The sequence below is a fragment of the Chelonia mydas genome, chromosome 7, assembly GCF_015237465.2.
Source record: "Chelonia mydas isolate rCheMyd1 chromosome 7, rCheMyd1.pri.v2, whole genome shotgun sequence".
In the NCBI taxonomy this organism is placed as follows: domain Eukaryota; kingdom Metazoa; phylum Chordata; order Testudines; family Cheloniidae; genus Chelonia; species Chelonia mydas.
The window spans coordinates 51,837,615-51,852,860 of NC_057853.1; the positions used below are offsets into that span (position 1 = coordinate 51,837,615).

At 47.6% G+C, this 15,246-nt stretch overlaps 1 protein-coding gene across 17 annotated transcripts in view; it reads right to left on the bottom strand.

Moving 5' to 3' along the window:
- The window catches only part of SORBS1 (sorbin and SH3 domain containing 1), a 110,938-nt gene extending 110,482 nt beyond the window's left edge, over nucleotides 1-456 (bottom strand). Inside the window, exon 1 of one of the 17 annotated variants that reach the window (XM_043550575.1) lies at nucleotides 312-456. In XM_043550575.1, coding sequence (XP_043406510.1) covers nucleotides 312-343 — 32 coding nt within the window. In that variant the 5' untranslated portion in view covers nucleotides 344-456. The remainder of the gene's footprint in view (nucleotides 1-311) is intronic. The other 16 variants (XM_043550569.1, XM_043550570.1, XM_043550571.1 and 13 more) reach the window with 16 other exon arrangements.
- Nucleotides 457-15,246: the final 14,790 nt, after the last annotated feature.

Below are 15,246 nucleotides of genomic sequence, written 5' to 3' on the forward strand. Positions count from 1 at the left end.
TGATTTTAGAAACAGGCCCAAGTTGCAAAATTTGGGTATTGACTTCAGTCACCCACCAGAGGCTGACAGGGAGGAGGCAGAAATCCAGGCCAGGATTCCTCCATCTCCTGTAATCAGAACATAGATCCATTGCAAAGCCATCTAGAGAACTCTTTTCCTCAAACTGTAGCTTGTGATACACCAACAGAACTGGGAGTTAACCTGTGTCACCCCAGCTAACATGGCATTAAGCCAGCAGCAATACTACATAAAGTCCTGGGAGCGCTAAGCCGCCAGCCGATTACTAGTCAGAAATCAGACTGTGTCCTTACCTTGGATCAGGCTTTTCAGTTAAAGGTGCCATTTGCTGGGTCCCCCTTCAACCCCCAGTTTGAACGCCAGAGATGAGGTGTGAAAGAGTTAATTACGATTTGCTCTGTGCAACTCAGCTGCTCAGTTCACTGAAGTGTAACAAGAGGTTTGGGGAGGCCTCTCTCTCTCTGGCACCCTTAAACACTTTGCTCCTCCCACCTCTGTGCTTTAATTAGCCAGCAGGCTCTTAATCATGTCAGCCTGTCACTTGGCTTGCTCACAATCAACCTCCTCCTCCCGCCTGCCTGGCATTCCTTCGCCCTTGACATCATGCAGACACTGAAAGTTCCAGCAGATCCACGTGGGGGAGAAAGGGCGCTCAGTGGGGGAGGGTAGGAGAGTAGGATAGGGATGCACTGGGGAAGGAACGTGATGGATGAAACTTTATAAAATAATTGGGTAAAACACATGGAAAGCGCTGTGTAAAACAACAACACACCAAAGCAGCATGTGCCTGTCCATGAGGGAACATTTTCATTCACATCTGGCTATAGGCATTGGAGATCCTTTTACAATGAGTAGGATCACAGGGATTGGCTAATGTTTCCGCAGTTGGCAGAGTTAGGTCTGTAGTATAAATACCTGATATGATAGAGAGAGAAACGATCAGCTTGAGAGCGAGAGAGATTAAGCCCAGGAGCTTGGGAACCACTGCCACGTTGGGGCATCCGTGGAGGGCAGAGTCCCAAAAGGAATGCAGGCTGGCTGAGCCAGGATTCCCCTGGGGGTCCCAAAGAGGAACAGATGCTGGAGTGGGAGTGGTGCCAACCTTGATAAGGTGTAGTGTGTGCTCCCCTGGGCCAGCTGGTAAGGAAGGAGGGTGGGACGATGGCATCAGCCTCTTTCAGGAGCAATTCATTCAGTGCATGCATACAGGGAACAAAAAGACTGGGACTGTGGCATCCTGTTTCCAGAGCTTGGGTTAAATGACTTGTCCAAGGCCGCACAGGAGGTCAGTGACAAGTCCAACCTGGGGTAGAACCTGGGGTTCTTGGCTCCTCATCCTGCCTTTATCAGCAGACCATCTATTCCAGTCCAGCAGTTTTCAAATGGCACAGGCATTCGTGCTGGAGCTTCATGGTTGCATGACTGGGATTCTAGGCTCCGTCTCTCCCTTACACCTCTGGGGCTCATTGCACTGCCCTATCTCCCATTCAGCTGTGTGCTCTCTCATCTGCAGCCAACCTTGGGCTGCTCCAAACCCGTCTCTTGAGTCTGAAGTGCTACAAACCATGCTGCGGACAGAACATTCACAAATGTCTGGAAGGCAAGGGTTTCCCCAGGGACCAGAATAAAGACTAGGCTAAGAAAGCATCACTAATGGAGAGAAAGTTGCTGACTGTAGAGGAACACAGGCCAAGGAAATCTAACTTCAGATCCTTCTGGTACATAAAATGTTAGTGAGGGGTCTGAACAAAAGCCTAGAGGTGAAAACACACATGCACTTTAGGGCTGTTTGAAATCTCGATCCAGCTTCAGATTTTGCTGCTCAAGCCCTTCTCTATTTTCCAGCCTAGCTGGTTAGCATCCCTATCCACAGCCTCCAGACAGCTGAGCTGGTACAGCTAACATCCTGGTCTGGTAAATGAGCACAAGTACATGAGGAGGCTGGTAAGCACTGTTCTAGTTTACTTATGTATTTAGTATTGATCATACACCTCACAATGGTTGATCAGTGTTCTCAGTTATTTACCAGTATCAGAGAGGAGCCCAGTACTCAGAATTCACACCTGGATTTCAAATGACCTAATATTTGGAGGGTTTTGGTTGGGCCCATTATACAGATGAGGCCATTTGCAAAATTCAGATCTGGCTCTAGGTTTAGATCACAAATATGCTGACATTCAGGTGTGTCTGGGTTGAGGGAGGGAGTTAATTCAGGCCTATCTACAGTCAGACTAAAGGATGATAGAAAGCGCTCCCCACTACAGGGGAAAAAACCTGATTTCACTAGCAAAACCAGAAAGGCCGACAAAATACAAGGAATAGCCTCCAAAGTAAATGGTGCACACTAGTAGTTCAGATTAGATTCACTGCATATTGTTTACATGTCACAAAATAACAAGGAGACCTGCTAGACTGATCTTGGATCCTCTCCTCCAAGTCTATTTCTGGTGTCCCCAGCCACACGAGAAGGTCTGCCATGTCAGTGCAAAGCCTACTGCCTGCTGAGTACTAGGGGTTTGTAAACAAGCCCCAGACAGTTTGTCGTCAGGTAGGAAAAAAGGAGCACCGTTAAAATGTCAAGAGAGCATAAGTTGAACTCTGTGTAACATGAATGGATAGAGAACGCAAAAGGGATGCAGGAGAGAGTCTCACTAGAGAGGGGCCTGGGAGGCAAAGTTTGGATCTTGATTCAAAGTTCAGGGGGGTTCAGATCAAGGGCTGGGATTTGAGTCCATCCTGAGCTTTGGGATTTGCAGGGTCCCAACCAAAGAGGCTACAAACATGGGGATGCTACCATAGGCTCCACTGCCTGAGAGAAGTCAGGCTTTGGGTGCTTTCCCCTGGAGTTCTGCTGTCAGATGGACTAAGGCGGAACCAGGGCTGGGAGCTGCTGAGGGTGCTGCATTGCTCCAAGCAGCCACACATCATGCTTGAGTTTAAAGCCAACACTCAGGCTATGGCTACACTAGACAGCTTACAGTGGAGCCGCTGCACTAAGCCCATGGGAGAGAGCTCTCCCACTGACTTAATTAATGCACCCCCAACGAGCAGTGGGAGAAGCTCTCCTGCGGACCAAATGTTATGCACACCGGCACTTAGCTCGGTATAACTTACGTCACTTGAGGGGTAGCTTATTCACACCGCTGAGTGACTTGAGTAATACTGATACAAGTGGTAGTATAGCAATAGCCTGAAGCCTTAGTGTGAGATGAAGTGTCTTAATGGGTTGGGAATGAGCAACAACATTGGCTGACATTTTGCAGCCAAGCTGCAATAATCAAAAACTAACCAACAGCAGTGTCCACTTAACCATCCAGTTAGCTAATGCAAAACTTGTTCTAAGGCACTTAGCCAGCTCCATCCCAATAGCACCTCAGCACGTCTCAACCTCTAATGTATTTATCCTCACAACACCCTGCAAGGCGAGGCAGTACCATTACCCTCATCGGACAGACGGGGAACTCAGTCCCAGACAGGCTGAGGGTGCGTCTACACAGCAAAAAGGGACAATGGTAGCAAGTCTCAGAAGAGCCCAGATTAACTGATGTGGGCGTGTGCTGTGGGACTAAAACTAGCAGGGTAGCTGTTTGGGCATACACTAAAGCCCGGGTCTGAAACCCAGCAAGGCAAGAGGGTCTCAGAACTTGGGCTCAAGCCCCAATGCCTATGCAGCTTTTTTAGCCCTGCGAGCCCCAGTCAGTTGACCCAGGCTCTGAGACTTACTGCCACAGGGCTGCGGGTTTTGGGGTTTTTTTGCTGTGCAGACATACGCTCGGTCCTTCAGGGCCTCAGCTCCCCATCTAGTGACTTGTCCAGTGCCACACAAAGTCTGTAGCACGGCAGGGAATTAAACCCAGGTCTCCAAGGCTAGTGTCCTACCCGGTGGACCATCCTTCCTTTCATTATGCCTTGCTTCCAATATGAAAAGCATGTGCAAAACCCACTCTAGATGGCGCAAGATTTTCCAGTTCCAAAACAGATAGGAAAACTTACATGCAGGAGTCACATATTTTTCATACCTTGATCACCTCATATAGCCATTTTCACCTGATAGTCCTCCAATGCATTCCTGCATCTGCTGTGTCTAGTCACTTAGGGCTTCAAAGATGGTGCCAGGTGTTGTGTTATTTCAAAAGAGGTGCCACAGAATGCCATGCAATAGTTCATGGGGGACCTGGGGCTTGTTCCTGGGGAGGAGCTGGTTGCAAGTGATGGAGCAAATTTGCTTCTGCTGAAGGAGGAAGGGGAACTGGCTCATGACACACTCCCACCGCTGTGTGAAACTCCGCAGTTCAAATCCCTCTGAATTTTGGGGGTTTGAACCTCAAAGCAAAACTCAGCCACAACTACTTGGGCTCCACCCAACGCCATAAATCTGCACGGACTCATTCAAATGTCCACAAACCTCACTGAGCCTGGCTTATGTTCCTGCCTTGTTAGGAAACACCCACCTGAGTTTCAGTTGTGAATGTTTCAAAGTTGCAATGAGAAGTGAGCCTAAACCACTCTCACCTACTCCACAACTGCTGGATCTCTAGGACAGCTCAGGTCTGTGTCTGAGCTTTGCTGCTTAGTCCTGCCGGCTGAGAATTGACCGCTGGGGCTATGAACACAAAAGCTAGCATCCTGACATAACTACCAGGCAGCTCATTGTGAAGGTGACACAGCGCAGTCTGCCCCAGGTACAGGCAGCTAGCCTGTCACAGGATGCTAAGCGTTTCAGAACCTGTGATACAGGCCCAGGGATGGGGCCCAGTCTGAGACAGACCCTACCTGACCCGACCCGAACCATTTCTGGGAAACAAAACCTTCTACCCCTGCATCTACGGCAGATGAGTCTTCTCAGATTTTAAGAAGCTGGCAGGTGGCCCTTGTTACAGCGATCGGCCAATTAACCCAGCAGAAGGTATATAAGCCGCTGACCTTCAGCAAGAAGACACCTGGGAAGAGAGCTTGTGAGGGTACCTGTGCAGAGAGCAGGAAAGGGAACATTCTCCATGATTTCATTTCCTTCCTGCCATTTGAGGAGTGTGCAAGTGGCACCTACTCTGGGATCCAAGCTAGAGGGAGCATGGGTTCTTTCCTGTTCAAGGACTAAGAAACCCAGTACTGGAGGGAAGGAGACGGACATAGGGCCCAGCTGTGCCCTCAGTTACATGGGTTTTTGTCCCACTGAAATGAATGGGAGTTACAGCCAGGGAACTGAGGGAACAGGTGGGACCTCCATTGCCCAACACCTTGGGTTATCATTTACTCCTGTGTAGAGTGGGGCTAAGACACAGTCATTTGGATTTGGGGACATTTGACACCCACTTTCCTGGGCTGTAAATGGGGGCACAGGTACAGGGCCATAGAGGATCAGACACTGCATATGTGTGTATCTTGGGTAAGGCAGGGGCACCTGGGCTCTTTGACCCTCCTATTGAACCAGAACTATGGCTAACATTTTAAAAAAGCTGATTAGATAAACATGGGCTGGCTGCTGGCACCCTTACTGGCAGGACTAAGCTGTAACACTTTTTGCCGTGAGGAGCCCCACTTATTTCTATGGGGTAGTTACAGAGCATGGTAACATTCAACTTGAGTCGGAGTAGCAGAATATGGCCCTAGATAAATAATAACAGCATCTGCAATTCCACCAGCTACTTTCCAGTCCTCTTAGTCTTCATGCTTTAGGGTTTGGGATGATCTTCAGCTGGGGTCAGGGAGAAATTGTCCCCCATGATAGAGTACACATCTCACAATTAAGTGTATTTGGGCAGTACTTGCAATGATCTACATTGTCAGCTCTCTGGGCCAGGGACCGTGTGTCTTTGTTCTGTGTTTGTACAGCACATAGCACCCTGGGGCCCTGGGCCACGACTGGGCTGCAAGGTGCTACTGTAATGCAAATAATGAATAATAATAATTTTGCCTTCCTCTGACACAGCTGGTATTGTATTAAAAACTCAAAATCCTCGACACTGAGCGCTGAGATCACACACTTGTGCAAACAACAAAATGGAATGCAAAAGACTGTTTTAATGTAACCTTTTTAGATGGTTCTTTTCTTCCCATGGCCTGTCCTGGTTAGCCACTGAAGGGTTGAAATGTTCTTGAAATGTGTTCATCCACCAGGTTTGTTGCATCATTAGTCACAAGTGCCAGCACAATAGACTGATTTACAATCAAGAGCTCGAGCAAGGAGATGGTTCTTACCCAGAACCCTGGAGATCAATATTGTGAGATGGTAACAACCAAGAGAAGGAACAAATTCTGGAGGAGAGAGTCTTCCACCATGAGTACCCTGCCACCAGCCCCCGACCATTCACTTCTAAGGGACTGAACTGTGAGGCTATTTGAGGAGTATGGTACCACTGCAAGGTGTAAGAAAGGACTCCATCGCCTGGCGCAGAGGCTGTTCTTATGGCATCTCCAGCTTTGACTAAAATTGAAGAATAACAAAACAAATCAACCGCACGGGAACGTTGAGTTCCCTGAGCTTTTCAGCCTCATTTTGCTGATTCGAGAGGTTCAGGGACTTTGGCTCAGCACCTGAACTGGATGCACATTCAAACTAAGATCATTTGAGGGGTTGCTCAAGTCTAGTTCAGTGATTAGGAAGGGAAGCTGGAATTGCAGCAATAAGGGATCCCTAACAAACAAAACCCAGATGGAGACATCTGTCCATTCGCTGATATTTTTTGGTAATAACTATCCCTGTTTGGGCTGCATCCTAATGGCTGATGACTACACGCTAGAGAACAAAGTAGCCTGTTGCTGATCCCCTGCTACCTAGCCAAAGAGCATGCAGAGCAAGGAGCAATGTGCAATGTCCTTTACTAAAGAAAAGAGTAAGTATTCATGGACATTACGTCCTGGCTGGTCTAACTATTAGACAATTGCACCTACTGTATATGTCATTAACATTGATGGACCTAGCCCAAAACCCCAGGCTGAGTAGATGTTTGGATCTGAATCTGACCTTCCCAGATGAAACACTTCAGTGTTTCAATTCATTGCCTTTGGGAGTTAAGAAGAACTTAATTCCACTTCTCTTCAACCCTTACCTCCCCACCAAAACTTGGTAGGCACACTATGGGGGGCTGTAAGACATCAGGCACTGATGAAGTTAAATCAGCATTCAGTAGCTTGGCAGTTTCTAACTGCAGGTGTGCAGAGAAGGAATGTGCTCGATAGGAGGCAGACAAAAAAGCCAGGCCAACCTTTCTGCTGCACCCCCACCCCCAACTCAGCAGTCTCTCTCCCTATAGCTGAGAAACAGAGCTTGGATAATTAACTAGAATGATTAGTGTTGTTCTGTGCAGCACAGAAAATACTGGGCCCCAATTCGCTTGTGTTCAAAATACAGCCCACCCAGGGTATATAAAAGCTTGAGTATTTAGAGAGGCAGCAGTGGTCTAGTGGAGTGGCACAGAGGTGGGAGACAGGAGTTCCCAGGTTTGCATATCAGTTCCACAGAGGACTAGCCAAGTTCTTTTCTGGCTCTGTCACCAGGATATCTGAGGGCCTCACAAGCATTGGTACATTTACATTTCCAACACCCCAGTCTGGGGGAAGTCTCATCCCTGCTCCATAATCAAGCAGCTGAATCACAGAGAGATTAAGGGTTTGGTTTTTCACACATGTGAACAGCTCCACTTGTACTGGAGAGGAGCTGCCAGTGTCCTGCCCAAGGTGGCTCAGACTGGGGCCCAAATATTGAAAGTCCCAAAACTCAGAGGTTGCTTTTGAAGAGGCTGGACTAAGTGGCTTGCCCATGGACACAAAAGAAGTCACTGGCACAGCTGGGAACAGAATGCATGAGTGTCCAAATCCCCTGCATGACTTTACAAATCCCACCCCAGTTCTCCTCCAGTAACTGAAGACTTGGCCTAGATTAAAGCAAACAGGAATTTTCCCATCAAGCCATGAGTTGCACCCATGACACTTGGCCACTGGCCATATGACCCACTCAACATAGCTCAGCAGGGCTCAGCAAACATTTCCCTCCAGATAACTGTAGATATTTCAGTTTTGGGTTCTTGCTGTCTGCCATGTGGAATCAGTAGGAGCTGTGAAACTAAGAGTAGATTGGGAAGACACTAAGGAAAACATTTGAAACATACCATCCCTCCTAGCATCTCTGCCTCATAGGTTCTCCATCTGTTCCCAAACCTCAGCTGATAAAGGTCTTATTTCTGCACCACTCTGTATTATTTAGCTCTGTCTGGCATTCTGAGATGGGCAGAGTGGGCGTGAAAGATGTGTGACACTGGGTTCAGATACCAGTTGCTGCTCCCTCTGGAGGAAACCTTTGCCTGGGCTACAATGGGGGTATAGTGAGAGAGCAGATCATGCCTCCTCCCTTCCTGCAGCTTTCTAGCACTCACTGAAAGCCCAAGGCTGGGACACCTAATAAGGTGGCTGCTGCTCCATTGGCCCAATGGGATGTGGTCCATCAGTTGGGAGGGGCAATCAGGCCCCTTGCCCTTCAGAAATTATGCAACAGCCTCCCGCATGCAAAGGATGGGTAGAGAAGCAGTAGGGGAACGACGGTACGAGCCATAGGCGCTGACTCCGTGGGTGCTCTGGGGCTGGAGCACCCACGGGGCAATTAGTGGGTGCTCTGCATCCACCGGCAGCCAAGCTCCCCACTGCCGTGCCCCACCTCCTCCTCTGCCTCCTCCCCGGAGCATGCCGCATCCCCGTTCTCTGCCTACCTCCCAGTGCTTCCAGCCTTGCCGCCGCCAAACAGCTGTTTGGCAGCATGCTTGGAGGGATGGGGAGGAGCGGGAATGTGGCACGTTTAGGGGAGGAGGCGGGGAAGAGGTGTGGCCAGGAAGGAGTCAGAATAGGGGCAGGGAGGGGGCGGAGTTGGGGCAGGGACTTTGCAGAAGGGGTTGGAATGGGAGTGGGGTACGGGTGGGAGGGGGCGGGGCAGGGGTGGAGTCGGGGCAGGGCCGGGAGTGGAGGGGGGGTCGAGCACCCACTAGCAGGAGCAGAAGTTGGTGCCTATGGATAGCTCAGAGATCCACCAAGCTCTAAGCACATTCCATTTCCTGTCCAGTGTAGGGACTATGCGTATGCGTAAGGGCTGGATTTCACCATCTACGTTCTGATGAGCTCACCTTTGTTACCTGTCCCCCCATTTATAGCAATAACCTTCACATGACTCCTTTAGTGATCAGAGTTCTCCATCCCCTCTGCCCCACGGACGACAGCCCAATCGTATTAATCTCCCATGCAAGCCATATGCAGCATTTAGATTATTTCTTCCCTGCCTTTGCTCCAGATTGCCAGACCTGGAGCTCTTTAATCTCATCTGACAGCCGGATGCTGGGGCTCCAGGCTGAAGTGAATATTTGATCTGTGGATGGGGTTGCAGGTTGTTCATAAAAACGAATTAGATATTAAATGAAAGAAAGGAGAAATAGCACTGTCTGAGAGTTCTCCCCAGTGTCCTATGTGCCTTTGGCAAAAAATTCATACTAGACCAAAATATGTCGCAGTCCCTAAGATTGTTTAGTCACATAGAAAGAAAAATACCAGATTAGTTAGAGCTAGCCAGGGTCTGTGCCTGGGGGCCTGTGCAGGACACCTACCCAGACACTGAGAGCTGTGTGCCCACTCCCTCCCTCCTCAGAGCAGGGCAGGACAGAACGTAGGTGACCAACACAGCTGAGCTGGCATAGGAAGTGTCATCGATTGTTCCTGGGGTAGGCCAGCGGCAAATTATTACCAATTCTCCCCCTGTCCCCAACCAAGGAAGAAGTGGGGAGGAATTGTGACTCTGAGGTGTCTCTCGGAGCTCCTTCTTGACTCTGCAGCTGTCCCCTTGCTCAAGGCAATGCCTGACAATACAGCCTGTCCCTGGAATAACATTCATTAATGGTTCCCAAGTTCTGATTAGAAAAATATATTGCAGTGAGAACACAGGGGTCAGATTCAGGCCTAGTGTAAAATGGTGCCACTCCATCAATGTTAATGGAGTCATCCCTGGCTGACAGTGGGGCAGAATGCAGCTGCTTTGGGAGGCAGCAGGATTAGCAGGGCATAAAAAATGGCCCGATTTGTCCCATAAGCTTCTCCAGCATCCTCTTCCATGACCTGGATAAAGCACTTTCCCTTTGCGGAGGAGCGGAGTGCAGAAAAGGCACAGCACTCTCATGCTGTGAGCAGTCTCTATGTGCTTAGAGTGATGGAAACCTAGAAGCTGCTGCCTCGTTTTTGTTGTACTGGAGGGGGTTTGTGTTACTGCAGCGGGATATATGCAACCCTTGAATCCCAGCTGCCGTATGTGTGTGCCTCAGACAACAGGGGGGTGTCAGTTTGAGGCAGCAGAGTTATGTAAGAGAGGAGTCAATCAGACTCTGGAGCACTGAAATCTGGACCTGATGGCGCATATGCATGATGTGGGGAGGAAGGGGAACAAGAGACTGGAGAGGCTGTTCTCCTGGTGCCTGCAGGAGACCAAGGAAGGCAGGAAGCTGCCCCTCCCATTTGTCTCATTTGTAAAGCTCTAGCATCTCTGTGAAGCAAGTCTCCCCCTCTGGGGGCTCTGACCCTTGTCTTCCTAACTACCCCATTCCTCAGTGGGCTGCCATGGGGATCACACTACAGGGAGAAGGGTTTTACAGCCAAGCCTCATCCATGACAGTGTCTCTAAAGCTTTGTGCTTCAGTACTTGTGCCTCGTGGGGGTAAAAATATCAAGCCTGATCTCAGAGCTGCCAGTTCTCTTTCAACCTAGAACTTAATCGAACAAGTCAATTAGGCCTGGATGGGATTCTGAATTCCTGACATCATATCCTCCTAAGAATACAAATCTGTTTTACCAGTGCTGCATCTCTATTGTCAAGGAACAATCAACCCCTTGACTTCCTCTCTGTGGTGTATGGAAAACGATATCAAATTGTGTAGTTATCACTTTAAATCCTCACGGGTTTCCTGATCCTGCTTGCTGGCTAGGGCACTGTGTAGGGAAGGGTGAGATCAGAGTCAGTCTGCAGCCAGGTAGCCCATGGTAAGGTGGGGTGCCTCTGTTTTATGGAGCAGCCTGCTTTGTCTTTCTCTGGTTTTGCCTAGAGTGGGTTATCATTCTGGATAAAGAATAAAAGTCGTATTACGTTGCAACCTTCCAGCAAGAATATTTATGTTTTTAACTCACTTCTTTGTGTGTGCCATGTTGTAAACATAACACTCCTAACTAAAAACATGGCAGAGATCCAGACCCAATTTCTGGTCTTTCAACACAAATCTGATCCCTTTCCTCCTCCCCAAAACTTTTCACACTAGCTTTGTTACAATGGAGACTGTGTGGAGTTCACATTATAAATCCTGCATCAGCATGACCGAGAAAGAGAAAAACAGTAGAGACACAACCAGTCAGCATTGCCAGCCCCAAGTCTTTAAAAATAAGGAAATTGGCTGAAAATTCATGAGATTTTTCAACAAGTAATACACTGGGGGGCTGGGGTTGGGTTTTTTTGTCTTTTGCTTTCTGAGCCTTTGGATTCACTCAGGTCACATATTGAAGCTTTTCTCTGCAACCATGAGTGCTAAAAACACACTGCTTGTTTTCAATCCAAGCTGAGATTCTGACCTAATCCCACGCCTCCTGCAGCTGGGACCTTCAGAAACACACCACACATCACAGGGGTTCTCAAACTTGGGTCGTGACCCGTCAGGGGGTCGCAAAGTTATTACATGGGGTGGGGGGCATGAGCTGTCAGCCTCTTCTGCAAACACCACTTCACCTCCAAGATTTATAATAGTGTTAAATGTTAAAAAAGTGTTTTTAATTTATAAGGGGGGGGGGTCGCACTCACAGGCTTGCTGCGTGAAAGGGGTCACCAATACAAAAGTTTGAGAACCACTGACTTGTATCATGAGATTCACGACAAAATCTGTGGCCAGATACAGAAAGACAGCATGGCGGTGAGCAGATGTCTGGCATGCGTTTAGCTCAGAGGGCAGGGATAAACTTCTCCAGGCAGGGCTTGTGCCTTTCCATGTGTGGGCAGCACCTTGCACATGTGCTGCTCTCAAAATACATATAATAAATAAATACATTTTTGAGCTTTTGGTGGTGAAGCTACTGAGTTCGATCCTTGTTGAGGACTGTGGTGTCTGTACAGCCCTGGGTCATTACAAAATGGCACTCAGATATGGGGCTTGAATTCCTTTGGGTCACACATTTTTGGCTAGAGCAGGTCAGAAAAATCTGGACAAAACTATATTCCATTAGCAAATGCAGTTCCATTAAAATTGAAATACTTCACAAAATCAGCTCAATTTCACTGGAATTCATTTCAGAAGAAAACCAGGAAAAAAAGTTCCAACAATGTTGAAATGGAACTAAACATTCCACTTTTTTATTCTGAAACAACTTTTTGGTTTGCCCTTTTGAAATTTCATATTATATTATATCATAAGGTAACACTTTAAAAAATGTCAAAATCAAAAGAAAACATCAATCACCTCAATCAGTTTTTCCCAGAATTTTTCTTTGTGGAAAATTTCAAAATTTTCATGTTTTGTTCTGATTCAGAATGAAACCAACTTTCAAAATCCTTCAACCCCCCCCTTCTCCCCCCACAGGGTGCCACCTATCCAAGTTTTCCTACCCCAGGCCCCTTTTTTGAGGTAGCTGTCCCAGATGAAATGGGTCAGATGTCCCATTTTTTTGTATCTCAGAAATAGCAACCCTATCCCCCATTAATCCCCCCACCCCTTGCAGTGTACTCACTTTAATCAACTGGCTGAACTATTCAGGCCCAATGGAAACAGTCAGTATTCTCCGCCAGCGATTCCGGTTTCTTTTCACATGTAACTATTACATAATAATGCATACCTACGAGAGAGAGACAGGGAGGGAAACGTGTTATATTAATGTCATTGCCCCTGGCATTCATTGCACTTACAGAGGGGTCTGGGATAGAGAAATCATCCCAAAGCAAAAATGCAGATATTTATAACATACTCATTCTGCTGGCTTACCAGGTGAGAGGTACTGTTAATACAGAGAGTGGGCTGAACAGGGCTGCAGACCTCCAGGAATGGAACTATCTGACAGAAGGGAAATATATTTGCATGTTATGTTTTTTTATAAAAGTTAATAGGTTGGAACATTTGCTGCTTAGATACCTGGGGACTGATCCTGACTTCCTCACCCATTCACAACTCCCACTGGCTTCCCTGGGGGGGGGGGGGGGGGCGAGGAAAGAAGGAATGGCTCCCTGCTGCCATCTCTGACTTACTGAAGTCAGCAGTGGGTCGAAGAGATGGTGTTTGGATCCATATTCAGGTTAGCTTTAGACTGGCAGTTTGGTGCAATGCCAATCCAGCACTGGGGGGTGGGTGAGACAAAGAAGAGGGTCACAGCTGAGGCTTTAAAAGGGGTTCAAGTCCCAGCTCTGACATGTCCTGCCCCCAATCAGAGGAATTCTGGAATTTGTAGGGCAGGCATCATTAGAAATATAGGCTGGGAGCAAAGTCACAGATTCTGTGACTTCCGTGACCTCTGTGACAAAATCGTAACCCTAATCATGATCTCTATTTGCATGAGGCATTGCTGTGGATTGAACAAGCACCCTTTAGAGGGAAAAGGCAGCACTACTGAATTTTGTTCAGTAAGCAAAAGCCAAAACCACGAGACCAGTGATACCATTCAACCGCTTGGTATTGAAAGAGGAATAGCTTGTACTGGAATATAGACCCTATCTAAAATGTAAAATGTCATGTTTCAAGTGGGTTTCATTGATGGGCTTTAAAGTAAATTTCCTCTGTCAAGATGAAGATTCCAGAAGATAAGATATTTTGCTTATAGCCCAGTTCTAAAATAGAAAAAGTATTGCAAATGCCCCAGAAGGAACTGGAAGTGATGAAATGGAATATGTTTTATTTTTAATATTGCTGATGAATGAATGTTGAGTGACTGGACTTTTTGCTAGGTTTTCCCTCCTCCCAATTAGCTATTTTTATAGGATATTTATATTGAATTTTACATAAACTGGTGATGCAATATAATCTCAAAATTTTTTCACCCAGATAAGACCATGTTATCTTCCTCAGACGTGATCTTTTTTCTTTTCTTTCTTTTTTTAAGCTGGGAGACATCTCAGGCCTTTTTATTCTTTTTCATGTAGGATGTGAAAGTGAAAGTGTGGCTGCCAGCATGCATGTATGTATGAGCTCCCATACAACCCACATGGGCAGAAAGAAATGTTCTCCAGGTTTAAACAGCCCTAAATGATGTCTCGTAAAATTACTCTCTAAAGTGTGTTCTGTGTTTTATGTTTAAAAATCCTGAGAGACTTCAGGTTGTCCTCTGCAATTTCTGGTAAATTTCTAGTTATCAAAAGTATTCCATTCAAGTCTGTGTTATAATTACGGCTACGATTTTGTCATGGAGGTCACGGAAATCACAGAATCCGTGACTTCCAGAGATCTCCATGACTTGAGCCCCCAGTGCCTGAGAGTTTCGGGTCCCCCACCACCCTGGCAGCAGGGAACTGTGGGGGCCAAGCTCCCAGCCGCAGAAGGCAGCAGGGGTGCACTGCAGCTCCCAGCTGGGACAGGCGTGCCCCAGAGCTCCCAGGCACCGGCGGACAGGAGTGCCCCAGTGCTCCCAGACAGTGAGGAAACCCTGAGCTTCTGGCCCACCATGGGCGGTGGGGAGATCCTGAGCTCCTGGCCACTGCAGGCGGCCGGGGAGCCCCAGAGCACAGAGCCGCCGCCGGCAGCCAGGGTGTCCCGGAGCTCCGAGCTGCTGCGGGCAGTGGAGGGACACTGCAGCTCCGAGCCAGGCCACCCTGGGTGATGTGGGGAGCCTGCAGCTCCCCATTTTGTCATGCACATTTTTAGTAAAAGTCACAGACAGGTCACAGACTTCCATTAATTTTTCTTTATTGCCTGTGACCTGTCCGTGACTTTTACTAAAAATATATGTGACAAAATCTTAGCCTTAGTTATAATCCCTCTCTGGTGGGGGAAGGAAAGGGTTAAGCCACCACATAGCAATTCATTCCCAAGGTTGTGGTCCAGACATTAGATAATAATTTGGTTTCATATTAAGCTACTTAACCATTCAAATGATAGATCTGATTGACTTTGGTCACATTCTTTAGTTGGATTTATAAGCAAACAGCTACCTTTTTAGAATTTGTATAAGGACTGATTATTGTTGGCATTATTAAGTCTAACTGGTTTGGTTTGTTGATTTCACCTTGACTGGACAGTTGTTTTG